This window comes from Pipistrellus hanaki (assembly GCF_964339955.1).
Source record: "Pipistrellus hanaki genome assembly, chromosome: 1".
NCBI classification, from domain to species: domain Eukaryota; kingdom Metazoa; phylum Chordata; class Mammalia; order Chiroptera; family Vespertilionidae; genus Pipistrellus; species Pipistrellus hanaki.
In genome coordinates this window covers 183,303,353-183,328,620 of record NC_140503.1, presented here as the reverse complement: position 1 = coordinate 183,328,620, position 25,268 = coordinate 183,303,353, and the positions used below count along the sequence as shown (strand labels likewise).

Genomic DNA, 25,268 nt, shown 5'->3' with positions numbered 1-25,268 from the left:
ACAATTTCTCTTGAGTTCAAGAAAAATATACTATTTACCATATTTCTATACTCTCCATTATAACTTTTCTGTTTTCTTCATTTAAAAACAAAAATAAACAATTAACAGGCCACACATAGACTTTTCGTAGTATTAAGAAAGCTAGGAAGGTCACATTAGGCCATTCTTCATGAATTTATAGCTAAAACAAAGAAAATTTATTTTCAGTACAGATGAGTAGAAGAGCCTTTAAAACCAAATTTTCTGCAGCCCAAGGGGGGGTTGTTAAGAGCATTCTAATGAATTGTTTTGGACCATAACTTTGGTGAAATTAAATGGAATAAACAATAGTCGCAAAATTCTGTGCAGACCATCCCCCAAGTACCACATTTCTAAGACTCTTGTAATAAGCCCCCAATTTTCCCACTGCCACACACTTTACTCATTCCCACCCTTTCTCCACACAGCTGCCAAAGGCACCTTTTTTAACTTCAATTTTTATTTTTCAAGTACAGTTTCCTTTCAATATTATGTTGTTCTCGAGGCCCAGGGGGGTGTCCTAATTTCCTAGCTTACAATGTATTTTGAATAGCACTTAAAAATGGAAAACCTCCCAGATCTTGATTTCTCTACACACAGGCCACAGGGTTTGGCCTAAAGCTGCAGCTGTACATCCCTCTCGTAATCCAGGACCACTGGCTCCTAACTGCTCACCTGCCTGCCTGCCCAATCACCCCTAACCACTCTGCCTGCCTGCCTGATGGTCCTTAATAGTCTCTGCCTGCCTGCCTAATCACCCCTAACCCCCCTCTGCCTGACAGCCTGATTGCCCCTAACTGCCTCTGCCTTGGCTCCCGCCATCATGGCTTTGTCTGGAAGGAGGACCAGACAACCAGAAGATATCCGGTTGACCCAATTTATTTCTTATAAGAAATGAATTTACCTCTGAAAGTAACCCTTGGGTCCCAGCATAAAGATCATGTAAAACTTGTCATCACATTGCAAACACAGTAGTCAGTCAACTTTATCCTTTCTGGCTACTTCATTGGCAATTAAAATGTACTGTGGCAATGGCATGATGTATGGGGTTATGCGGTTGTAGATTATAGGATTACTATGTGATGGGTCATAGGACAAAGGTATTATTATTATTATTATTATTATTATTATTATTATTATTATTTCTTACCAGCGCATATCTTTTCCATTGCTTTTCAGAGAGAGTGGAAATGAGGGAGGGAAGAAGAGAGAGAAAGAAAGAGAGAGGGAGGGAGAGAGAGGAAGAAAAACACTGATGTGAGAAAGAAAACATCGACTGATTGCCTTCTTAATTTGCCCTGACTGGGCCAGGGATTGAACCTGCAATCCAGGTATATGCCTTTGACTGGGAATCAAACCTGCAACCCTTTGGTGCTCAGGCCAATGCTCTGACCACTGAGTCACACAGGTCAGGACCAAAGGTTTTAATTTTTATGGATAGAGTTAAAATAAGATAAACACATTTGAGTTCATTTTAAGTAAAATAAAACTATTCATTAAAATAATTATCTGATTTAATAATGTTTGTAAGTAAAAGCTAATTCTTTACTTTCATTATCAATTTTGTAACTTACAAAATTATTTCATTTGACTTCCATAAAAGTTCTGTGAAACAAATAAGGATTATAGCTCCCATTTCGCAGAGAAGGTAAAATATGGTACCTAAAGTCACACCTCCAGTAAATGGGAGAGAGTAAGATGCTAACTCAGACTTTTTTTCTGTCAAATTTTAACCTCTTTTTCCTATATCATATGGTCCTTCAGTATGAGACTATAACTTAGTAAATAAAAAACTACATATAATATTGTAGCTTTCTCACTCTTTAATTTTCCTTTCAAAGACCTTATTTTAGAATCCAAATCTTTGGGAATCATTGGGACTGCTCAGACTATCTGCTGATCTTAGAAATAACAAACTAAACTAAACATTTGTAGCTCCAAGTCCAGTTTAGAGGTTGAAGTGAGGAACTATTTGTACTGCTCTCTTCTATAGCCTATTGCTGAAATCATTTCTCATAAAGTTCAACTCTTTTATCTTCAGAAGTTGTTTTATTACCATCTTGACTGTATGCATGACAGAAGCCCAAACAGACAAAATGAAGTACACATAGAGCATCTGTGTTTGTTAGCATAGGGCTTTTGTTACCTTTTTGTAATCGATAATCCTCTCACTATTATCTCTTTGACTTTTTAAGCTAGAGCTCTTTGATGCACAATTGGCATTCCAGCATCCCTTAGCAACCCTCATGGACCTAGAACTAGCTACAAAACTTTGAAAGACTAGGGAGTTGTAAACTCAAACATAACAGAATGTTTTTAAAAGTAAGCAGAATTTAATGAGGTTTAAAAAAAAAAGATATAAAGTGATTTTATTGCTCATTACACAAGCACATCAGTTATAAAATAGAAAATGTTTACTTGGGCAGATGTTTCAATATATCTATATCAAACTAACTGGTGAAGAACTACAAAAAAGAATACTTTTGAAGATGTTTGAAAAACTTCCTCTTTCTAAAGATCTCTATATAAAAGCTTAAGCGGTCATTATGACCAATCATTATGACATGCATTGACCACTAGAGGGCAGACCCTTAACACAAGAGCTGCCCCCTGATGGTCAGTGCACACCTATAGCCAACTTCCTGTGGCTGGCCAACCTCCTGCGGTTCCTTCCCCCAGCCAGGCCCGGATCAGGATGGGGACTAGGCAAGACAGCCCCAATCAGCCCCAATCTCTGGCTGGACCAAGGGCCCCAATCACTCTCCTATGCATGAATTTGTGCACTGAGCCTCTCATATTCCATTAAAGCTGTAAAATTTTTATCTAAATAAATAATACCCATTTAAATTTTTATCTAAATAAATAATACCCACTTAAAGCACTGTTTTAATGGCATCCTTCCTCTACTCAGAGCCTAATACCCACAACATAGACATACACTGTATTTTATCGAGATTAATTTACTTTATAAATTCTAAATGCATAACTTATAAATTGAGCAATAAAAATAATAGATAGTTTGGGTGAAATAAAGTATTTTAAAATCATTGGTAATGCAACTAGATGTGTATCATCTTGCTATTTGTTTTTGTATTTTATTTGATTGCACATGTTCAAAAAATTCTGATTCATAGCAATAAGTAGCTATCAATGGCAAGATTTTGAGTTGTTTTGTTTTTTGTTTTTTCCCCCCCAATAACTCACCTTTTAAACTTAAGATATTGTTCATGTAAAGAGAGATTGCAAGATCCAAATACAAATGAATAAATCTGTCAGCACAGATTATTTTGCCCCTGGTTTCTGCTTTGTTAAAAATTAATATGTAACATTGAGTTTGAGTGTACATTTGACTTCAATTTTTAAAAAAAATAGAAATTTGAAGCAAATAATTATGTAATTCTTGAGTCTTTTTCTTGGAACCTTAGTTCTATGGAATAGATTTTGAAAACCAATCACCTAGGTGCTAAAGCCCATATTCTTTAGGACAACATGTTAGATTTTATGTCATTTGCACTTTATTCATCAATCTAGCTGCATTTCCTACCAAAATTTCACCCCATTTCCCAAATCCATCTGCATCTTTCACGGGTTATACTTTTACCCTTGCTTTTTTCTCAGCAAAATGTGACCCATGTACTACTTCATTCTAAGCTGAATTTCTATTTTTATTCCAAAAGTTAAAATGTTAATGCCTCACAAAGCCTTGTGACTGTCTCCAATAGCACCTTGTATATACCTCTATCATCATGTGTTGCCTAGTCTGACAATCATTTCTTCCTCTCAACTGTGAGTTCTTGAGAAAGAAGGACTAATTTAAACATCCTTGAGTTCTCAGGGACTTTCGAAGTTTCTGCTACCTAGTAATCACTCCTTAAGTGTATTGAATTAATTAATCCATTAATTAATATCCTATATAATAAAGAGGTAATATGTAAATTTACCTCACACTGTCACAAGATGTCAGCATGCACAGCGGAGGCTGGATTCCTGTAACACAAGATGACTGTGCCCACAGTGGAGGCAGGGTTCCCATAATGAGCCATCAGCAGGGACCTGAGGCTGTGTGGTGCCAGGTGGGGCTTGACAGAGGGCCTCAGGCTGTGACTCCCACCCAGCAGGACTTGACAGGGGACCTCAGGCCCGCTTCCCCTGCCCTGGCGATGGGCTGGGAGATCTGAGGTTGTGCCTCTCACCTGGTGGGGCTTGAAGGGTGTGGGGCCAGCCGAGACTGGGTCATTCATGATTTCAAGGCACGTGAGGGTGGGTGGGGACTTGATTCTGGATCCTGCAGTGTGCCCCAGACTCTGACAGGAGGAAGATTTTTATATACACTGAGTGGCCAGATTATTATGATTTCTGAATGCATAATAATCTGGCCACTCAGTGTATATCCTATATAATAAAAAAGCAAATATGAAAATTGTCCCCTCAACCTTGAGTTTGACCAGCAGGCAGGCCAGCCAACCATTCATGTCCCCTCCCCCTGGCCAGGCTGGCCAGACCCCACCCATGCACAAATTCATGCACCAGGCCTCATACACACACACACACACACACACACACACACACACACACGCATGCATGCACGCACAGAGTGGCCAGATTATTAGGCATTCAGAGATCATAATAATCTGGCCGCTCAATGTATATTTTACTAATTTTCTTTCATCTCTGACACTTCTATTACAGAGAAAAGGCAAATGGCAATATTAAAATATTTCCTCTAATTAATTCCCTTTTCATGTGCATGAATTTCATGCACCAGGCCACTAGTTAATAATAATTAGGAGAGTGATTATAGTGGATTTAAAACTGCAGATTTACCTAAGTTAGTCAACAGCTAACCCTCTGATTGAGTTGTTATTTTAGTTTATATAAGTACTAAGTAGAAACCACTCTTATAAATCATGCTAATTTTAATTTTGACTTCATTTTAATAATGACAGCACTCACCCACAAAGGAAAGCAGGATGACCAGCAGGACAATGAGAGCGCAGATACATGGCACCAGGACCAGTAGTAGGAAGCGGAGAATATTAGCAGTTGTCAGCTGCTGAAGGCAGCCATCACCCACAGCATCTTCCTCAGCTCCCAAGACCTAAAGCAAAAGAGAAATATGAGCCCTGGCTGGTTTGGCTCAGTGGGTAGAGTGTTGGTCTGTGGACTAAAGGGTCCTGGGTTCGATTCCAGACAAGGGCGCATGCCCAAGTTGCAGGCTTGATCCCCAGTAGGGGTCATGCAAGAGGCAGCCAATCAATGATTCTCTCTCATCATTGAGGTTTCTATCTCTCTTTCCCTCTACCTTCCACTCTGAAATATATTTATATACATATATATGTATAAATGTATAAAAAGATAATTCTAGTAAAAAAAAATAAGAGATAAATATGAAACATGGCTTTAATATTACAAAGCAACTCAGTACATGGCATGAAATTATAGAGCACAGCCACCATTCACTCAAAGCAGCAGCATTCCTAAAAGATTTTGCTGTGTGTACTTTAGGACATGAAATGAGGTTTAGTCACCGAATCAGGCAAATAAATGAACAAATAATGGTACAATCGCATTCAGGGCAGAGCAAATCATTTATTTCTGAAATGTTTTTCAGAAGTACATGAGCTTTTAATGATATTGCATCTTAATTAAAAAACAAAAAACAAAAAAAACACATTTGCCAAGCCAGTATTATTCCAAAGGGCCATAAATAACTATGGCAAGAACTCACGCTGGCCCAGAGCTACAGGCAAAGAACGCCTAGTACAGTGACAAGACATTGGTGAGTAGGTGTAGACAAGACATTCTCCAGACTTCGTTGTTGTGAGGCTCATTAGTCCTAACCCAAATCTGCATGAATCTGGATAAAATAAGCTTTCAGCCATTCATACTTCAGCAGGTTTTAATATGACTGACCGCGTGTTTAGTGACAAGTTGAATAATCAAAGGGCCTATCCTGGGTCCAGCTGAACACTTAGGATCCCTCGGCACATCTCCCGCTGTGCACACTGACCCCGCAGCCTGTCCACTTGTGAGAGGACGATGAGGTGCCACAGTGACGATTCACATACACTTCTCGTCCTCAAATACTTTAAACTTGGCTCAGCTCAGTCTCTTGCCAGAAATGACGTCTGGGAACTCGTTTATTGCAAATGGCTAGCTTCAGGCAGTGACTTTTTCAACAGGGTCCGAGGTGGAATTAAAAGTGACTTGAATAACTCACTAGGAGTTATTCCCTTGATGACGGTGTTTCTCTCGATTCTCTCTTGAACCTCGGACTCTCCTGCATGTTCTCCTCGGACAGTTTCAGAGCTTGAACTACAACCTGTGTAGCTGCCTCCTGGATCTCTCTTGAGTCCCAAACTTCCTTTCAAGTTAAGCCATATATTTCCAGTGCCTAGTGCTTAACAGCATCTCTCTCTCTCTCCTGTAACACTGCCATCCACTTTTTACCACGCTGAGGTCTCTTGTTGTTTTTTTAAATCCATCCTCAAGCCTATGTCCCGTTTCAGCCACTATCTCTCGCCTTCTTTGTCATCCAAAATGCTCAAAGGATTAGTCTTTATTGTCCAAATTTCCTCACTGGCTGTTTACTCTTGTGACCACTACCATTTGGCACCCACTTCTGTCAATGGTACCAAAACAGCTTTTGCTGTGGTTCCCAATGGCCTCCACATTGCTACATCCAAACGATACATGCCAGACCTCTTGTAATGACATCTCAGAGTCATCTGAGAGATTCTCAGTCAGCCACTCCCACCTTCCTCAAGCACTCTCTTCCTCTGACTTCTCTTTCTCCTCCTTCTCTGGTCATTCCTCCTCTTTCTATAAGCTCTTATCTCACACCCACGTTCTCCCCACAATGTCACCCGCACACATGGCATCAGTCGCCAGCCCCATACATGTGACTTACAATTTTAAATAGCAAACAGAGACCTTTCCTCTGAGCTCCAGACCTTTGTGAATCTTCATGAGGGCCCATAAGGAAACCTGATACTACTTTTTAGGTGGCAGTTGACAGACAAAACTACCTAATTTTTGCTGTAAAACATGGTTGCTTCACAAAGGTTCAAACATAAAATAATCTTCAAAATAGAATACAAGTTTTATCAAGACTATAGGTATTACATCAGTAGAAAAAAAGGGAAACACGAGTTTCAGGGATATTCAAGCTGAAATAGTACTGCTACATGAACTATAAACTATAATAACCAACAAATATTTATAAGATTAGAAAGTACACATTTATTCCTGCTCCTGTAGAAACATAATCACAGCATAAATAATACTACCACAGCTGTATCTCAGTATATAAATATCACCCTTTTCTCATGAGGGTAGGCCAGCACCTGAACACAGTCAGGAATGGAAGATTACCTGCTGAATAAATGAGTGGATTAAAGCACCTGGACAAAGATTACTCTGTACATAATTATACAAATACTGCCTCTTTTTTTTTTAAATAATATATACCTTACAACAACTATTCCTGAATCATCCAAAAACATTTGGAGAAGAAAATGTATTTGGTAGAAAAGTAAAAATCTTTTCCTTTCAAGGAAAATATACTAAAATATAATAAAACCAGTTCTTATGGGACTACTGAAAGAAGTTTTAGGGATAAGATAGGCAGGTTTAGGAAGTTTTAGGAATTAGGGGGGCCATGGGGGAGGAAGGCATAGTTGGTTGGGGAGAAAGAGGAAAGCAAACTTCCACACAGGACAGAGAAATTTCGATAAATGGGAGAAAGAGGAAAACAGATTTTCACAGGAGACAGAATTCTACCACTGAAGGGGGAGCAACAGAGGGGGCCCCGCATGGGTTTTACACTTTGAAGATGATATTCTACCAGTTGGAAGGCAGCCCTAAGAAACAAAGAACTGCAGCCTTCATAAACCCCAGAAAAAGGAGCTTAGGGGGCTACCCCTTTGGGACCTTCCCTCTGTGGGAGTCTGTATTGTTCCAATAAATTTCCACCTTTTCATATACCACCTTTGGTCCGTGGCTTCGTTCTTCCAATCCACCTGGACAAGAACCTGGGGAAGAAAGCACCCGTGCATGCCGCTCAGAACAAAACCACTCTGAGTTCAATGCCATACTCACTTTCACCATTATGAGCTTTGAAGTTAGTCAGAAAATTATGTGTTTCAAAAAGTAAGTTATGGTTTTTATTACAGACAAGATTTTTTCAATACCGCCTATGTGAACATGAAAATAAGTAGCCTTGTGACACTACTAACTCCCTAAAAGAGAGACCCCCCGACATTCTTGGTACACAGCACTCAGCCTCCAGGTAATGGTTTCGGTAGTCCTAGATCAAAAGAAATGCCCAACAAGTTCAGGCCTCTGTGGCTCAGTTGGTTCAGGGTCATCCCAGAGGTCGCCGGTTTGATTCCAGGTCAGGGCACAATGCCTCCACTACAGGCTCAATATTTCTCTCTCTCCCTCTCCCTTTTTCTCTCTCTAAAATCAATATGAACATTCATTTTAAAGAAATGACTAACATACTCACTTCGGCAGCACATACACTAAAATTGGAACGATACAAAGATTAGCATGGCCCCTGAGCAAGGAAGATATGCAAATTCGTGAAGTGTTCTCTATTTAAAACAAACAAAAAAAGAAAGAAATGGCTAACAGTTCCATTTATTTGGTAGTTTAGTTCAACAATTTTATAAATATTTGTATCCTAAAAACTTAGTAGCCAATTGAAAAAAATACTACACATAAATTAAAATTTGAAAATACTTTCATGTCATTCTTAACCATAATTACTTACTAATGGGATGTGTGCATCTGGTGGGCTCTGCACAACACCTCAAACATAGGCATCAAATTGGAAACCACGACCTGTTCCACATGGATTTTCACATGGAATGACTTTTTATACAACTACCACCAAGAACCCAGCAAAAGGAATATCACCAGACTGCTTTCCATAGTGGTTGTATATCAACCTCCATTCCCACAAACAGTCAGTGAGGGTTCCCTTTTTCCTACAACCTCCTCAACCCTTGCTATTGAGCTGATGTTAAAAGGGCGTGACTTCAGCAGGTTGGGACTTGGAGGGAGGTCCTCCCAGGCAGAGAATACTTATGAGGAGCTGGAAAGAGCCAGGTGGCAGGCGTGTAGAGCAGGTGGCAGGCATGCAAAGCAATGGGAGCCAGGAGTCTGGTACAGGCAGGGCAGCCTGTAGACCTCCAGATCCTGCCCCTCAAAGGGTGGTCCTCAGACAACCAGCATCAGTATCCCTAGTAGCGGGTAAAAGATTGCAGAACCTCAGGCCCCTCGTGAGTCACATGCACATTGAAGTCTGTCTTCCATACTACGTTAAGGATATTGGTCTTTGTCTCTTAAGTCCCTGGAGGGTTTTAAGCTAAGGTGACATATCCAAGTGAGCATTTTGAAAAGAACACCTGGAGTACAGCTAGAGACTGGAAGGGGGCATGTGAGGATATGGGGAAACCAGACAGGAGATTGCTGAAGTACATAGAAAAGGTGGGGTCTCTAAAGGGATTGCCAGCTTTTCCACCAGCCTTACATTTTACTGTTTGCTTTGTACTGTTAACATAAAAACATTCAAACGTGTAAAGAATTTTTGTGAGTTTATTTGAGCCAAACTGTCGACAAATGTCTGGACGCAAAACCTCAATGAATTGAGATAATGCTCTGGAGAATGGCGGGTTACATCTATATTTGTACATTGTAATCAAAAGAGGGACATAGATGGATTACATGAAATCCATTGGTGATAGACTAGAGAGGTGGGAGAAAGCAAAGCGGGGAGGGGCAAGAGGGGGGACCCCTGGGATTGGATAAAGAGTAAAATGATAGACACATACATAGGTGGGTGCAGGAACAATTAACATGACAATAATGAAGTAATTTGTGGTATCTGTTCTGTCCTGGTGCCCAGGCACAATAGGTTGTGCCCCAAGGACTCCAGAAAAAGGGAAGTTGCAAGTTACTCAGACATTTCAAGGGTACCGTATTTTCCGGCATATAAGACGACCCCCTAATTTTACAGTTAAAACATAGGTTTAGGCCTATATTCGCTGTATAAGACTACCCCCCACTTCCGAGGCAACACCAGTTCTTTTTTTAATAGACTGCCTCTCTGACTCTGGCCAATCTGAGCAGGCTTTTTACTAGAACACAGTGTAGCTTCGGGTACAGAACATGTATAATTTGCATGCATAAAAAGCCTGCTTGGATTGGCTGAGTTAGAGAGGCGGTCTATTAAAAAAAAGAACTGGTGTTGCCTCGGGAGTGGAGGGTAGTCTTATACAGCGAATATAGGCCTAAGCCTATGTTTTAACTGTAAAATTAGGGGGTCGTCTTATACGCCGGAAAATACGGTATGTTATCTTAGATGGAAAAAGACAGATAGGCTCAGTTAAGGTAAAAAGGTTGACCTTGTCAGTGAAGATCCCTGTCTAGGATGTAACTACCCACCATACTGCCTTTAGTTACAGTTTAATTTCAGACCATCCTTTGTGGTTACTTTAGGTCTCTGAGTTTACAAGACCACCATGTAGGCCTCCCCTTGAGAAAGAAAACCCCTATTTTGTAAAAAACTGCTGTTTGGAATTTTTTGCTGGTTTTTTTTTTTTTTTAATATATTTTATTGATTTTTTTTTTGCCCCCCTCCCTCCCTCCCATACATACCCTCCCTCCCCAGAGTCTTATGTTCATTGGTTGTACTTATATGCATGTATACAAGTCCTTCGGTTGATCTATCATCTCCCCCAGATCTCCCTCCCCTCCCCACTGTAAGAATTTTTTGCTGTTTTTTTAGATGGCCTCTTATTCTAAAATGTTTGCTTTCTAGTCTGCTTTAGCCTGTTTGAATAATGATGAAGATAAACTTAGCTGTATGACCTTGTAGACCAGAGACTAGATATGCCCATAATCTCAATGCCATGCCGGGTGCATTTTTTAATTGGATAGAACTGTATTGTTTTCAAGGCCAGCATTGAGATAACCACTAAGTGCACTTAGGGCTGGCTCTTTAATAAAAAGGGAAGTTCTGCTTGTAGCCTTGCTTAGAATTTGATACAGACAATTGAGTGGTGGAGGCCTGAGGTTGGGGGCAGGGCAGGCTATAAGGGGTAAATGGGAAGAAGAAGGGGGCATGTGTGATACTTCCAACAATTAAGATTTTTGAAAAAATTTCCCTGACAGCCTGGCTGTGGTGGCTCAGTGGTTGAGCATTGACCTATGAACTAGGAGATCATGGTTCGATTCCTGGTCAGGGCACATGCTGGAGGCAGCCAATCAATGATCCTCTCTCATCATTGATGTTTCTCTCTCTCCTTCTCCCTTCTTCTCTGAATTCAATAAAATGTGTGTATATATATATATATATATATATATATATATATATATATATATCCAATATATATATATTGGATAAAATGTAAAATCCATTCCTCAATATAAGTGCTCTTTTGAGGGCAAGAAATAGACTTTTTCCAGAGTCTTCATGATTCTGCAACTCTTCTCAAGTCAGACATAGCAGAATAGAAGATCACCACCTCACTACAGTTGAACAATTTTAGAAATGGCCCATCTGTGCTGGTATTCTTTCAATTACTTTGTAGAGCTTACATTTCAAAATTATATATTAAAAACCTTAATCTGAAGACACTAAGACTACACTCTCTAAGAAATATTTACCTCAAAACATTGTCTTACCCAACCACCAATCCAAAATGAAATCTGAATTGTTTTGCCCACTGAGCAAAAATGAGCCAATTGTTACCTTCTTACATAAGAAGGAAATCTTCTAGTACTAGATGTTTTTCTCTCTGTGCTCAATAAACTGTGAGAGTCTTTACATGAAGTAAAGGTAGATTAACTGAATAAAAGACCAGTGATTTAGACACTTCTCAAATCAGGTATCTATCAATACTCCACAATTCTCCCTCTCTCCCAATAAGCAAAATGCCTCCAAACTCATCTGTGAGTGAACTCTTCCAAACCCAAATGTCTTTTGTTGTGCTGCTTGTTTTTGATGTCCCAAGAGGCATGAAGAACAAGCATCTGGTTTCCAGTAAGTCTTTTCATCCATTTTCTGGCATTTAATTGAAGCATACCAAGTTCAAATAACTCTCTCAAAATGAAATTACCCAATTCACACCAGAACGCATGGTTCCACAAGCCAACCCTGCCCACATTCTCCTCTGAAAATCAACATAACAACAACACCAGATAGTTGTCCCCCCGAGTTTCACAGCCACATACCCCAGAATGGGTGTTCAACATGGAGACTAAATACTGACAAAATACTTTCCCTTTGAGGAGACGAGATAATGATAATCCAATACTCAGGATTATTTCAGCCTTTCTGATTTGAGGGTAGCATTGTTTAGCTCAAGTCTGAAATATGAGAGAAGAGATTGGAATGTTTCAGAGGCACCACTGAAATCTAGGAGACCTTATAAAGTCACCGCCCTGTCCTAACCATATTTCCATATCTGCACATAGGGATAGAAAATACATGTCTTGCTCTGACCACAAATATTCCCTCCCCCTCAAAAAATAAAATGAAATTGTTATAGCAAAAAAAAAAAAAAAAAAAAAAAAAAAAAAAAAAAAAAGTGAAAAACAGTAATAGCAATGTTCCTTTCAAGTTCTGAAAGTTCTAAGTCCTGATTTCTCTCCCATGCATAAAATGGAGTTTGCTCAACTCAGTCTCCCTGGTGGAAAGCTATAATCTTTACTCAAGTGAGGAGATGTCTTCAGAGGCAACAGAAGGACCTTCTAAGGTAAACCCTGTTTCTCTCAGAGCAAGGCGAGAAGGTCATATTTCTGTGACAGTCACAAATGATTTGGGAAGAAACACAGGCAACTCCCTACCTACAGAAGGTAGCTAGGACCCGGCATCCCATGTGGGGTTTTTTCCAATTAATTTTTTTCTTTTTTTTTTCCAACTAAGTTTTTAAAAAAATATATTTTTATTTATTTCAGAGAGGAAAGGAGAGGGAGAGAGAGATAGAAACATCAATGATGAGAATCATTGATCTGATGCCTCCTATATGTCCCCTACTGGGGATGAAGCCTACAACCCAGGCATATGCCTTGACAGGGAATCAAACCATGACCTCCTGGTTCATAGGTCAACACTCAACCACTGAGCCACCCTGACTGAGCCCAGCATACTATTTTGAGATGACTTTGCCCCCAATCTCAAACATGTCACCCTTACCATTTTATGGCAGACATAAGTCTTAATGTAATAAAAGATTTATTTTATGCAGATATCGTATCAAAATTCTTTCTGCATATATTGGACAGTCATAGAAGTAATTATTTCTCAGTATATTTTTGGGGGAAACAATGAAGGCTACAGGGAGAAAAACAAAAGGGGGAGGGTTGAGTTAATCATGCCTCCGGAAATTAAATATTTGAGATTTATTCATAAAAGCGTTTTAAATTTCACATCCTGATTATAAGTTACAACATTTCTAAAGGAGCCATGGCAAAATTCAGAGGCGCCTAACAGATCGCCAAATGAAGCCAAACTATTTTTTATGTGGCTCTGAGGAAGCTGCTGAAGTTGTGCAAACCTTAGAGACCTAATTGACTCACTGACCCAATGACAACGGACATGTTGTGACTTTTAAAAATTGAAACAGATTGACAAAGTGAGTCAAGAACTAAAATATTGACTTTCTACAGCTGAAAATAATCAGGGACTGCATACAAGACAAAATAGATTTTATGCTCTGCAACAATCCATTTCAGGCATTTCAATGCAAAGTAAAACATAAACAGATGTTGAAAACATTTAACCTACTGAACCTACCTGCTGAAAGGAATCCTGCAGTTAAAGAAAAGTACAAGTAAGGATTTTATGTCTTGGATGGAGCAGCAATTTCTTTGTGAATACCCAGAGCAAAAGCAAACTTAACATTCATCATAGAGTTCACTCTACTTCATATATTTCACTATACTGGGTTCAAAATGGTAAAGAGTTGCATCCAAGTCTAATGCTCTTAAAGAAGCTACTAGAAAAAGGGAGCTATTAGAACAGAGGAGGAAGGGTAAGATCTCAAAGAACCTATGAATTAACTTCCTCCAAGGAGGCTAGGATGGGAGAAGTTACTGGAAAGTTGGTTCCTTAAAGCTTCAGATAGGCAGTTCAACGCAAGGACACTTAGGGAAACACACCTTCAAGACTGGACAGCTATGACAAGCAGATACTGAAAACAATATCCACGGAACAACAGTCTCTCAGAGGAGAAAGGGAATAAATAGTTATACAAAAAGTCATTTAATTGTTATTGTAGTAAGTGCTATGTGGTACGTCCAAGGTAAATAATTTGTGGTAATGAAAACTGACTTCGACTTCGTTATTAAAACCTACAACAGGAAGCAGCCTAATGCTGAAAATTACTTCAGTGATAAGAAATAATAATAAATATTTCTTATAAACACTGAAAGTTGAATTACTAGAATTATTTCAGCAATAATTAAACAATTTACCTTCCCAGCTTCTTTCCACTGATGGTTTCAAGTGTTTATAATGTTAACACATATGTACAATATAAACTGTTCTGAATGTTAAGATTTATGATTCGGGAGCTCAAAGTATTAAGAACTGCAAAACATTTCCTAAAATGATAAAAGCTACTTCTGAAAAGGCGGCTTTTGAGAGTATAAACCTCATTGGTCCATCCATCATATTTTTTTAATTTTGTTTTTGACATCTTTCCACAGTTAGTATTCCCAAGTACTGAAACATTTTCAAAATCATAATACAGTATTTTGCAAAGAATAACTTGTGTCAATTCTCTTGAGTTTCTTACCAGTGCTAAAGTTGTCTGCATTTTAAGACAAAACCAAACATAAAAATGATAAATGTTCTAAAATACGTGTGATATTATGAATGTATCTAATTTATGAAAAGGCGAATCTCTAGATTCAAATTAAGTCAGACTAAACTAATGAGAAAGATGTCTTTAAATGTTTAATAATTGCCTAATCTTGATGTATTGACTTTTATCTCTTCCAAAGAAAATACAGTTAAAAATTATGGTTGTGAATTAAGTGACTATAAATAATCCTGTTTTTAAATGAAGAAACTAGAAAAAAATTCTCCTTTTAGAATGTAAGACTAAATTGTATATTAATGGTACACTAAATTATCTACTGCTTTCAAAAATGGTTGCCAAACAAAGAAACAAAAAAAACCTCCACAAACTCATAGATACAGATGGTGGTTACCAGAGGGGCAGGGGCGTGGGGGGGGAAGGAGGGAAAGGGGGTTAAATATATGGTGACAGAAGGAGACCAGCTTCAGACGGTGAGCACAGAATAGACTATTCAGATGTCATATTATAAAGTTGTACAGCTAAAATTAATATAATGTTATTAACCAATGTTACTCCAATAAATTTAACTTTAAAAATAGTTGCAATGATTACAAATAGTTTATCTTAGTGTGTAGACACAAATATAAAGTTTTTAAATCTCTTAAAATTTTCAAATATATTTACTTTTTTCCCTCTTTAAAAAAAAATTTTTTTGAAAGAACCACATACTTATAGAAGAAGTATAGTGTAAAGAACCTTTTATCTGAACCATTTGATAATGAATTGCTAACCAGATGCTCTATCACTCTGGGGGGAAAAAAATGTTATTGGGTGTTTCCAACAAACAAGGACATTCTCCTACAAAACCAAAGGAAATTACACTGATTCACAGAGAAACATGCAAATTGACTGCACCTTCACTCTGCCCATAAGCCCCGCCCACCATCCAAACAGGGTGAGTATGCAAATCAACCCAACCAAGATGGCGGTTAATTTGCATATCCAGGCCAGAGCAAAGACTGAGGACACATAGAACGAAAGAAGCCAAGTGCTGCAGAGAAGCAAGCAAGCGGGGCCAGGGAGAAGGGAGGAAAGCAGGCCTGCAACGACCGCAGCAGGAAGCCCTATTGCAGGAATCTCCTAGCAGTCCTAATAATACCCCTTATACCAAAAGGGTCTAACTTAGGACTGTATGACCATGTGTCCCTGGTTTCCTTCAGTCTTCCTTTAACGTCCATGACTTTGACCCTCTGTAAATTACAGTCCAGTTATTTTACAGAATGTTCCTTAGCTGTGACTTAGGATTAAATTCAGACATCTTTAGCAGAAATATCACAAACGTGGCACGACATTCTTCTCACGGCATCCTCTCAATTTGTTCCTTTACAAATGATCACATTCATCGCATGGCAAAGACAGTGTCTGCCAGGTCTCCCTGTGATATTGTTCTCCTCTCCTAGGCCATGTCCTCAATAAGTAATTCCTGGTGAGGTACTGAAATTATGTAAATAACTTTCAGTTATCTTTTGACATATGCATGGTTTCCTATTTTATCTAAGGGCTTATCATCTGTTCCTATCATTATGTATTTTGATGATTAAATGGTCCTCCATTGGGCTAGTGAGATTCAATTCCAGCTGGCTACTGTCTTCTTAGCACACACCCAAAGTTCTCTGGGCCGGTCCCTGCTTCCTGGAACTCACATTGGACTTTCCCTGCCTCATTCTTGCCATCAGCCATTTCTCTAAGGAGCCTGGTTCCTTTTTGTAGAAAATGGTATTTAAAACCAAGATCTGGTGATCCTTGGTACTCACAGGGCATGCTATCTACACACTTACATTTATTTAAAACTAAAGTATAGTTGACATACAATATTATACAAGTTCCAGTTGTATAAGATAGTAATTTGATATTCATATTCCTTACAATAAGTCTAGTAAATATTTGTCGCCATATAAAACTGTTATGATATTACTTTCCCTCTGCCGTACATAATATCTCCATGACTTATTTTCTAATAAAGGTTGGTAATTCTTATGCCCCTTTACTCCCCTCAGTTCTATATTTACCTTTATATGCTGAAACATACACACTTACACTCCTATCTCTAATTCCAATCCCATATCATAGGGTTCTAGATGTAGGTTTCTACCTTTTTTTAACTGTTTTTTTTCCAACAGTGAGAAACCTGGATTATTGTTAATATGTGCAATTATCCCGTCAGTCCCAGCCTGTCACGCACCTGTCAGGGTCCCGGCACCCTCTGCTGTGAGGGCGCCAGGGTCACCTTGAGGGCGCTCTCACGTCCCACCCTGGTTCACGCACCCATCCACCCCTTCCTCCACCTGCTCAGGCTCTTGCCCTCCACCCTCGGGCATCCTCACCTGGGGGGTCTCGGCCACTGTGCTGCCCTTCGGGGCACCGTGAGAGTCCACCTCGCTGCTCCCACAGAACAAATTCAGGATCCGGTTGTTCACCAACAGGCAAGGAATAGGAAAATGCAAACAGAGGTTTGAAGTCTCTAGAAAGCAACTGGTGTTGTTCCTTTTCTCACTCTTTTCTTACTTATAACATAAAAGAGGAATAAAATCACAAGATCTGGATCCTTCAGCCTCCTTGAATATGTTTTTTTTATTATTATTATTTATTTTTTGAGAGAGAGGAGGAGGGAGAGAGATGAAGAGGAGAGAGAGAGCAATAGAGAGGAAAAGATCAATTTGTTGTTCTACTTATTCGTGCATTCATTGGTTGATTCTTTTTTTTAATATATTTTTTTTATTCATTTCAGAGAGAAAGGGAGAGGGAGAGAGAGAAACATCAATGATGAGAGAGAATCATTGATCGGCCCACAACCCAGCATATGCCCTGACCCTGGGAATCAAACCATGACCTCCTGGTTCATAGATTGACGCTCAACCACTGAGCCATGCCAGCCAGGCAGAACAACAAACATTTTTAAAGAAAAGTCTGCGTTTGAAAATTTTTTAAAATACTAAATCAAAGTTTTTACTAAATTAAAGTATTTATCCCATGGGTTTTATTTACTTTCATTAAAGAGAATAAATCATTTTTCTGGATCATGGCAATGTAAAGCACAGCATGAGGAATATAGTCAATAATATTTAATAACTTCGTACGATGTCAGGAGGTGTTAGACTTACCAGGGGGCACTTCCAAAGTTAGAGAAATGGCTTATTGGTATGTTGCACACCTAAAGCTATTGTATGTCAACTGTAATTGGAAATTTTTAAACAGGAGTGTCTTCTCACCAAAGAAAGAGGGAGACAGTTGCCCGATTTTTCGAGTTTCTAACGTGAAATGATTGGAGAATCTTGCTAGTCAGGGATATAGATAGCATTTTTGTTCCTCTTATTGACATTCAGCTGATAAAGTTAAAACAATACACACAAAATTGTAGGTGCGATCAGCAGGGATCAAGCAGGCCAGCTGAGTTTGTCCCAAGAAGGCCCAGAACCGACCATACCCTTCAGCTCCTCCAGTCCCCTGGGCAGTTCCTTCCTTCCTAGGGACCCCTGCACGTGCTCACCAAGGCCACGTTCAGCGAGGCTCACCAGCTTAATTGTGAAAGGTCGGGAAGCTCAGCATTATTGTTAGGCAGAAGAAGGCAGAATGAAAATCGCCCAAGGCCTGGTCGGGACTATAGTTACCAAGTCCAGATGTTAAATCGGACACTGGTGAACATAAAGACCAGGGGCCTGGAGGGAGCTGGTCTCTCCAGTTTGCCCTAACGCTTCCAGGGAATGAAACGGCCACACCAGGCAGTCCTTCAGCCATTCCTGGCTTCATCCTCCCACCTCCACCCCACGTCCAGAATTGGTCCCCGTTTGCTCGTGGGCAGCTGGGCTGAGAGCTTTGAGGGGCCTCCCCGGGGCTATTTTTAACCAGATATTTTCGGCAGATTGACTTTCCACTGGGGCAGCCCCAGGCCTGGGGATGCACTCCAGCTGGGAAACCTGAGCAGTCAGCTGGCCTGTGACAAACGAGGTATTTTTAGCCGAGACTTGGGGATCTCCGGATTGTCATCTACTTTAAACCTCAGGGTGGGAGACACAAAACAGAGCCCAGCTCGAGGAGTGGTGCTGAGTCTGAAGTCCCTTAGCAACCACGGCGGAGCTTGTTGTTGGAAGGGGCTCTGTGCCTGGTGCGGAGGGAACAGCGGCCTGGGGGCCTTCCCCTGCACTGGTGGAGGTGGGCCCGGGGTCCCTTCTCCTGGCCTGGTGTTCGGAGGGGCCCTCCCTGCCTACCTGCCTGCCGGCCTGCCCTCTGCGTCAGTATCACCTGGAACTGGTTAGAAATGCAAATGTGCTGAAATCGGTTTGACTCAGTGGATAGAGTGTCATAGGTCTGGGGACTGAAAGGTCCCAGGTTCGATTCCTGTCAAGGGCATGTACCTTGGTTGCAGGCACATCCCCAGTAGGGGGTGTGTGATGATTCTCTCTCATAGATGTTTCTAGCTTTCTATCCCTCTCTCTTCCTCTCTGTAAAAAAAAAAAAAAAAATCAATAAAATATATATTTTTTAAAAGAAATGCAAATGCATGGGCCCCACTCGGACCTACAGGTTAGACACCCTGGCCGTGGGCCCGGCAATCCGCAGTGTGCCAGGCTCTTCAGGTGATCTTCATGCACATTACACTGAGAATTACTGGTCCAACCTCACATTCACCAGCATTCATAGATAGGGGTATGAGTTTTTGTCCCTACCAAACCCACATGGCAGTACCTTTTTAAATTAAGAGACATTATAGTTAGCATAGTTTTAGATTTACAAAAACATTGAGCAGATAGATAGTAAAGAGAGCCAGTGATTTTTTTTAAGCTATTTCTTCCTCCTGTGTGTATACCCAAATGGTTAAACCTTTCGCCTCTGTTCATCCTCAATGTTAGTGATAAGACACCAAGTGTTTGCCATCGAGCCTACAGTTGAGTCCGAGCAAGAAACAGTGGCCAGCGCCCAGGAGGAGGTGGGCAGCGCACTCCAGCCCTAGGATGACCAACTGCACATGGGTAACCCGTGGCCACGCCGCCAGGAAGCCAGCTGTAACTGCCTACCACGTGGCCCAGGGCACGCCTTCTCGAAAGGGACTTGAAAGTGATGGTCCTATGAGATTATTAGTAATGTATTAGCTTCCCCTGGCTGCTATAACCAATGGCCACCGTGGCTTACCACACGAATTTGTATTCTCCTGTAATTCTGGAGCTGAGAAGTCGGAAATGCGTGTCCCTGGGCTGGAGTCAAGGTGTGGTCAGGGCTGCTTCCTCCGGCGGGTCTGCGGGGAGGAGCGTTTCCCGGCCCTTTCCGGCTCCCAGGGACGGCCTGTCTGCAGCCCTTGGCTGGTGGCCCATCCTGCCTCTTCAAAGCACCTCTCTCCCGTCTCTGCATCCATCACCTCACTGCCTTCTCCTCTGACTCCGGCCCACCGGCCTCCCTCTTACGAGGGCACTGATGACATCAGCCCTCACAGATCATCCAGGGTAATCTCCCATCTCACATCCTTAACCAGCCACATGGGCAAAGTCCCTTTGCCACGCAAGGTGGCATTTACAGGCCCTGGGGATTAGGACATGGATATATGGGGGGGAAGGAGGGAAACATTATTCAAACCACCACATGTCTTGTGACTCTACACCATGTTCTATGGTAGACACAAGCCATGGTGATTATTGAGTACTTGCAATGGGACTCATCTGAACTGGATCATGCTGTGAGAGTATTGATTGGAATGTAAAGACTGAGCATGAGAAAAAGGAAAGTAAAATATTTCACTAATAATGTTCACATTCATTTCATGTTAAAATTATAAAGTGTTAGATATGCTGAATTAAATTATTCAAGTCACACTCATCTGTTTCTTTTTGCTTTTCAAATGCAGCTACCAGAGGGCTTTAAGTTACACATGTGGCTGACATTATTTCTGTTGGACGGTGAGACTGGAGACCAAAAGGGAAGCAGGGTGGTGTTAAATTTCAATTGTTTTATTTTTGTCTTACTCGTGCTTATAAGAGAGTCTAGACTTGGAAAGCAACCTCTCTTCTTTCAACCCTCTCTAGGGAGAGCAACTGAGATTTCAAATCAAGAGGGAATGTTATTACATATTATTACATTAGGGATGTGGAAAAATGAAATTCTTCACTAGACTGAAAAAAAAAAAAGAAAAAAAAAAGGCAAAGCCCAACCTGAGAGACTCCATGGTTGAGCATCAACCTATAAACCAGGAGGTCAAGGTTTGATTCCCAGTCAGGGCACATGCCTGGGCTGTGAGCTCAGTCCCCAGTAGGGGGCATTGCAAGAGGCAGTCAGGGGATCAATGATTCTTTGTCATCAGTGATGTTTCTATCTCTCTCTCCCTCTCCCTTCCTCTCTGAAATCAATAACAAAATACATTTAAAAAAACAAAAAAAAACAAAAAAAAAACAAAGCTCACACATTTATCCAGCCACTCGTGTTCTTAAAGAGCACCTTCATAAAGCATTACCTCACTAAATCCTTGACCACAGCCCTGAGAAAAGGATAATGTCCCCCTTTCTCAGAGAAGGAAGCTGAGCCAAAAAGAAACAAACCCAACGAGTTAGTGATGAACAGAAGCCCGAGCCTCCGGCACCCAGGGCCGCCCTGGCATGGGGTTAATGATCTAGTCAGGTTCACCTCATTTCCCGAGAGTGTTGTTGTTTTCCTTCAATAGTCCCAAATTTCAGAGATCCCAGAATTCTCACTCTTTGCCTGGAAATCCTGTCCCTCAACTACTCGTTATTTTTCAACTCTGACTGCAGAGAGGCCGTGTCCTGCCTGGCTATGTAAGGGAGGTTTTATCTTGCATCAGACTCCTGCTCAGCTGCACCGGAGGCGTGCCTGGCTCCCAGCTTGCCTCTAGGCCACTTGCTGGAAGGCCCCCAACACCAGGGACAGCCCGTCCACCCTCACCCCCTACCCCCAGTTGCACGCACGGGTAAAATGCTCAGCTCTGACTTACACCCAGAGACGGCACCCCAGACAAGCCTGGGCTCTGATGGTCAGCTTTCCTGTGGTCAGTCTCCCCTGGGGTTGTCCGGGCAGTTCTGCAGTTTGGCAGAGAGTCGCTGTAAGAGGGATTAACGAAGACCCAGGAAGAGGGAAGCAAACTAAGGTCCGAGAGGATGCCCCTGCCCAGGCAGCGCTGCTCACGTGTTGGCGGGGGAGGAGGGAAAGGACAGAGAAAGTGTTCAGCGCGCAGCTCATTTTCTCTGCCGTGTTCAGATTTCAGATCTGGGAAGGCCCCGGGAGGGTGTCTAGTCCAACCACATTTTACACAGAAACCGGGAGCAAAAGGGTTAACTGCTTTCTGTGAAGTCTCATGGCAATTTAGCATCGATAAAGATGAGAACTCCCATTTCTGATGTTGTTCAACTTGGACCAAATTTTTTAAAAATATGTTTTATTGATTTTTTTTTTTTACAGAGAGGAAGGGAGAGGGATAGAGAGTTAGAAACATCAATCAGCTGCCTCCTCCCCACTCCCCACTGGGGATGTGCCCACAACCAAGGTACATGCCCTTGACTGGAATCGACCCTGGGACCCTTCAGTCTGCAGGCCGACGCTCTATCCACTGAGCCAAACTGGTCAGGGCTGGATCAAATTGTTTTAAAAGATCACAGAAAAATATTAAGTAAACCCATTCAGCTTTTGATTTCCAAACCACACTAGAGAGAGTGGCATCTCTCTTGCAGGATGAGGCTCTGAAACAGGCATGCGGGGGTGAAAATCAGGCACGGGCGCGATAATCCTTGAAAACGCTTAGGAAAGTGCCACACTGGAGACCAATATAGCCTTTTTCCAAAGACGGATCAGGTTCATCGGTGGAGCTCCAGATTAACTACCTGGCCTGAGGCTAGAGAACAAAGAGGCATGTTCCTTACACACAGGATGACACGCAGGCCTGCAGGATGGATACGGATAAAGGCACCTGGGCCCTAGCCAGTGTGGCTCAGTGGATAGAGTGTCAGCTTGCATACCAAAGTGTCTTGGGTTCAATTCCGGTCAAGGGCACATGCCTCAGTTGCAGGTTCCTCCACGGTCCCAGGGCCCTGGTCGGGGCACGTGCAGGGGGAAACCAATGGATGTGTTTCTCTCACATCGATATTTCTCTCTTTCACTCTCTCTGAAAAAAATCAATGGGAAAATATCCTCGGGGGAGGATTAAAACAAACAAACAAACAAACGTGTAAAAAGGCACCAGGTTCTGAGAGTATCAGCAGAGTCCCTCCTCTTCTCTGGCCCTCCCTGCAGGGCACTGAGTAGAAAGGCAGGCCAGGGGCGCTTACTACTGCAACAACCAACCCCCCTCACTCCTGACACAGAGCTTACCGAGCTGCCCACGTGCACAATCTTTATTTGTTCGCCGGTGGCTCCCCAATTCCTGTACCAGCACCTAAATGCTTGCTGACTAACTGGAGGACTCTAGTCCTCTTTCTGGCCAGCCTGTGTCGCTGAATTCCCATGAGTTGAAGTTATGTAGGTCTCATCCATGGCTCTTAACTTCTCGGGGAGTTTTGGTGCCCGAGACAGAAAAATTCCCACTGAACTGTTTATAGAGATATTTTCTGACTCATGGGGTTCATGGAGCCCCAGATTAAGATTTCCTGGTACGCCCTGACTGGTTTGGCTCAATGGATAGAGCATTGACCTGCAGACGGAAGGGTCTCAGGTTCGATTGCGGTCAAGGGCATGTACATTGGTTGTGGGCACATCCCCAGTAGGAGGTGTACAGGAGGCAGCTGATCAATGTTTCTCTCTCATCGATGTTTCTAACTCTTTATCCCTTTCCTCTCCCTTTCTTTTTGTACAAACATCAATAAAATATATATGTCTTTTTTAAATTTCCGGGTGCTATCTGCAATAACACTAGCAGCATGACCTTTATGGGTTTGAACAGACTGATATCCTTTACTTTCATAGCTGCACACGGACTTTTCTTTAAAACTCTGCCAAGTGCTGGAAACAGAGCTGGCAGCCTAAAGGTTTGAAGGGGCCATGGGATAAGCACAAACTAGGGGCACCAAAATGGTCTTCCCAACGCACCCCTGTACTTCCTGCCCTCCTGCTGAGCCAGCCTGTTAGCTCACTGGCTTCTCTTTTTTATTTTTTTCTAAATACATTTTATTGATTTTTTTTTACAGAGGGGAAGGGAGAGGGATAGAGAGTTAGAAACATCGATCAGCTGCCTCTTGCACACCTCCTACTAGTGATGTGCCTGAAACCACGGTACATGCCCTTGGCTGGAATCGAACCTGGGACCCTTCAGCCCACAGGCCAACGCTCTATCCACTGAGCCAAACCAGTAAGGGCTCGCTGGCTCCCTTGAGTGCTGGCAGTTTCAGCACTGATACGGGTAGACACGATGGATCCCCTGCAGGGCCACCTGGGTCCTCTGGTCCTATCACACGTTGGCACTGTGCTTGTCACCACCCACTCTGATGGTTTGGACACGTAGACATGGACCGGAGGAGAATATTCAGACAGCGGCCATCGGGTGGGCGGATGGGGTAACTGCCAGCATTTGGCTGAGAGGCAAACGGAATTCCTGGGCACCTTCAGCTGAGCTCTGCGCTGAGCAAACTGGGCTGCAGAACGCTCGGGGTAAGGCAGACAGAAGAGCCCGGGCTCTGGGCCAGCAGTGGCTCTTCCTGAGCAGAGAGAGAGGAGCCGGGATTGGAGACGGTGACAGGCCCAAGGCCGGCAATGGATGCAGCGACCCAGAGGTGAGCATCCCCTGCACGCCACACCCACAAGGAAAGCACACACAACCTGCCAGCCCGCACGGTGACTGTCTGTGAACATAATAAGCCTTATGGACTGTACTTGCTCTCAGGGGCATTTAGCGAAGTCCCAGAAACAGAATAAACCCTTAGGGGGTAAGGAATGGAGACAGGGAAAGGATCTATGCATCTCTGCTGGCTTCAATGGTGTCCCCAAAATTCACGTCACATGAATTGTGACATGAATGTGACCTGACTTGGAAACAGAGTCTCTGCCTTTGTCATCTGTTAGAGTGAGGTCCCAGAGGATCAGGGCGAGCCCGAAGTGCAATATGACTGGTGTCTTTGTAAAGAGAAGGAACACGTGGGACAGGAAGAAGGGTGCATGACTGAGAAGGCAGAGATCAGAGCGATGCAGCTACAAGCTAAGGAAAGCCATGGCTTTCCGGCAAGCACCGGAAGCTAGAAAGGTGAGGGAGGGAGGATTATTCCTCCCTCCAAGGAACTTGATTTTGGACCTGTAGCCTACAAAATTGTGAGCAACTAAATTCCTATTGTTTTAAGCCACCCAGTTTGTGGAAATGTGTTGCAGCAGCCCTAGGAAGCTAATACAGCAGTTGTCTTTCTTAGCTTGCTACCAATGTATTCCTGCACAGTCATCCATTCACACATTGTTCATAGG

The 25,268-nt window shown here is 42.0% G+C and overlaps 1 protein-coding gene across 2 annotated transcripts in view; it reads right to left on the bottom strand.

The window, feature by feature from the left end:
• CORIN (corin, serine peptidase) overlaps positions 1-25,268 on the bottom strand; it is a 188,154-nt gene that overhangs the window by 158,769 nt on the left and 4,117 nt on the right. For both annotated transcript variants that reach the window (XM_084899835.1, XM_084899836.1), the window contains one exon: positions 4,972-5,116. In XM_084899835.1, the coding sequence (XP_084755961.1) occupies positions 4,972-5,116 (145 nt within the window). The remainder of the gene's footprint in view (positions 1-4,971; positions 5,117-25,268) is intronic.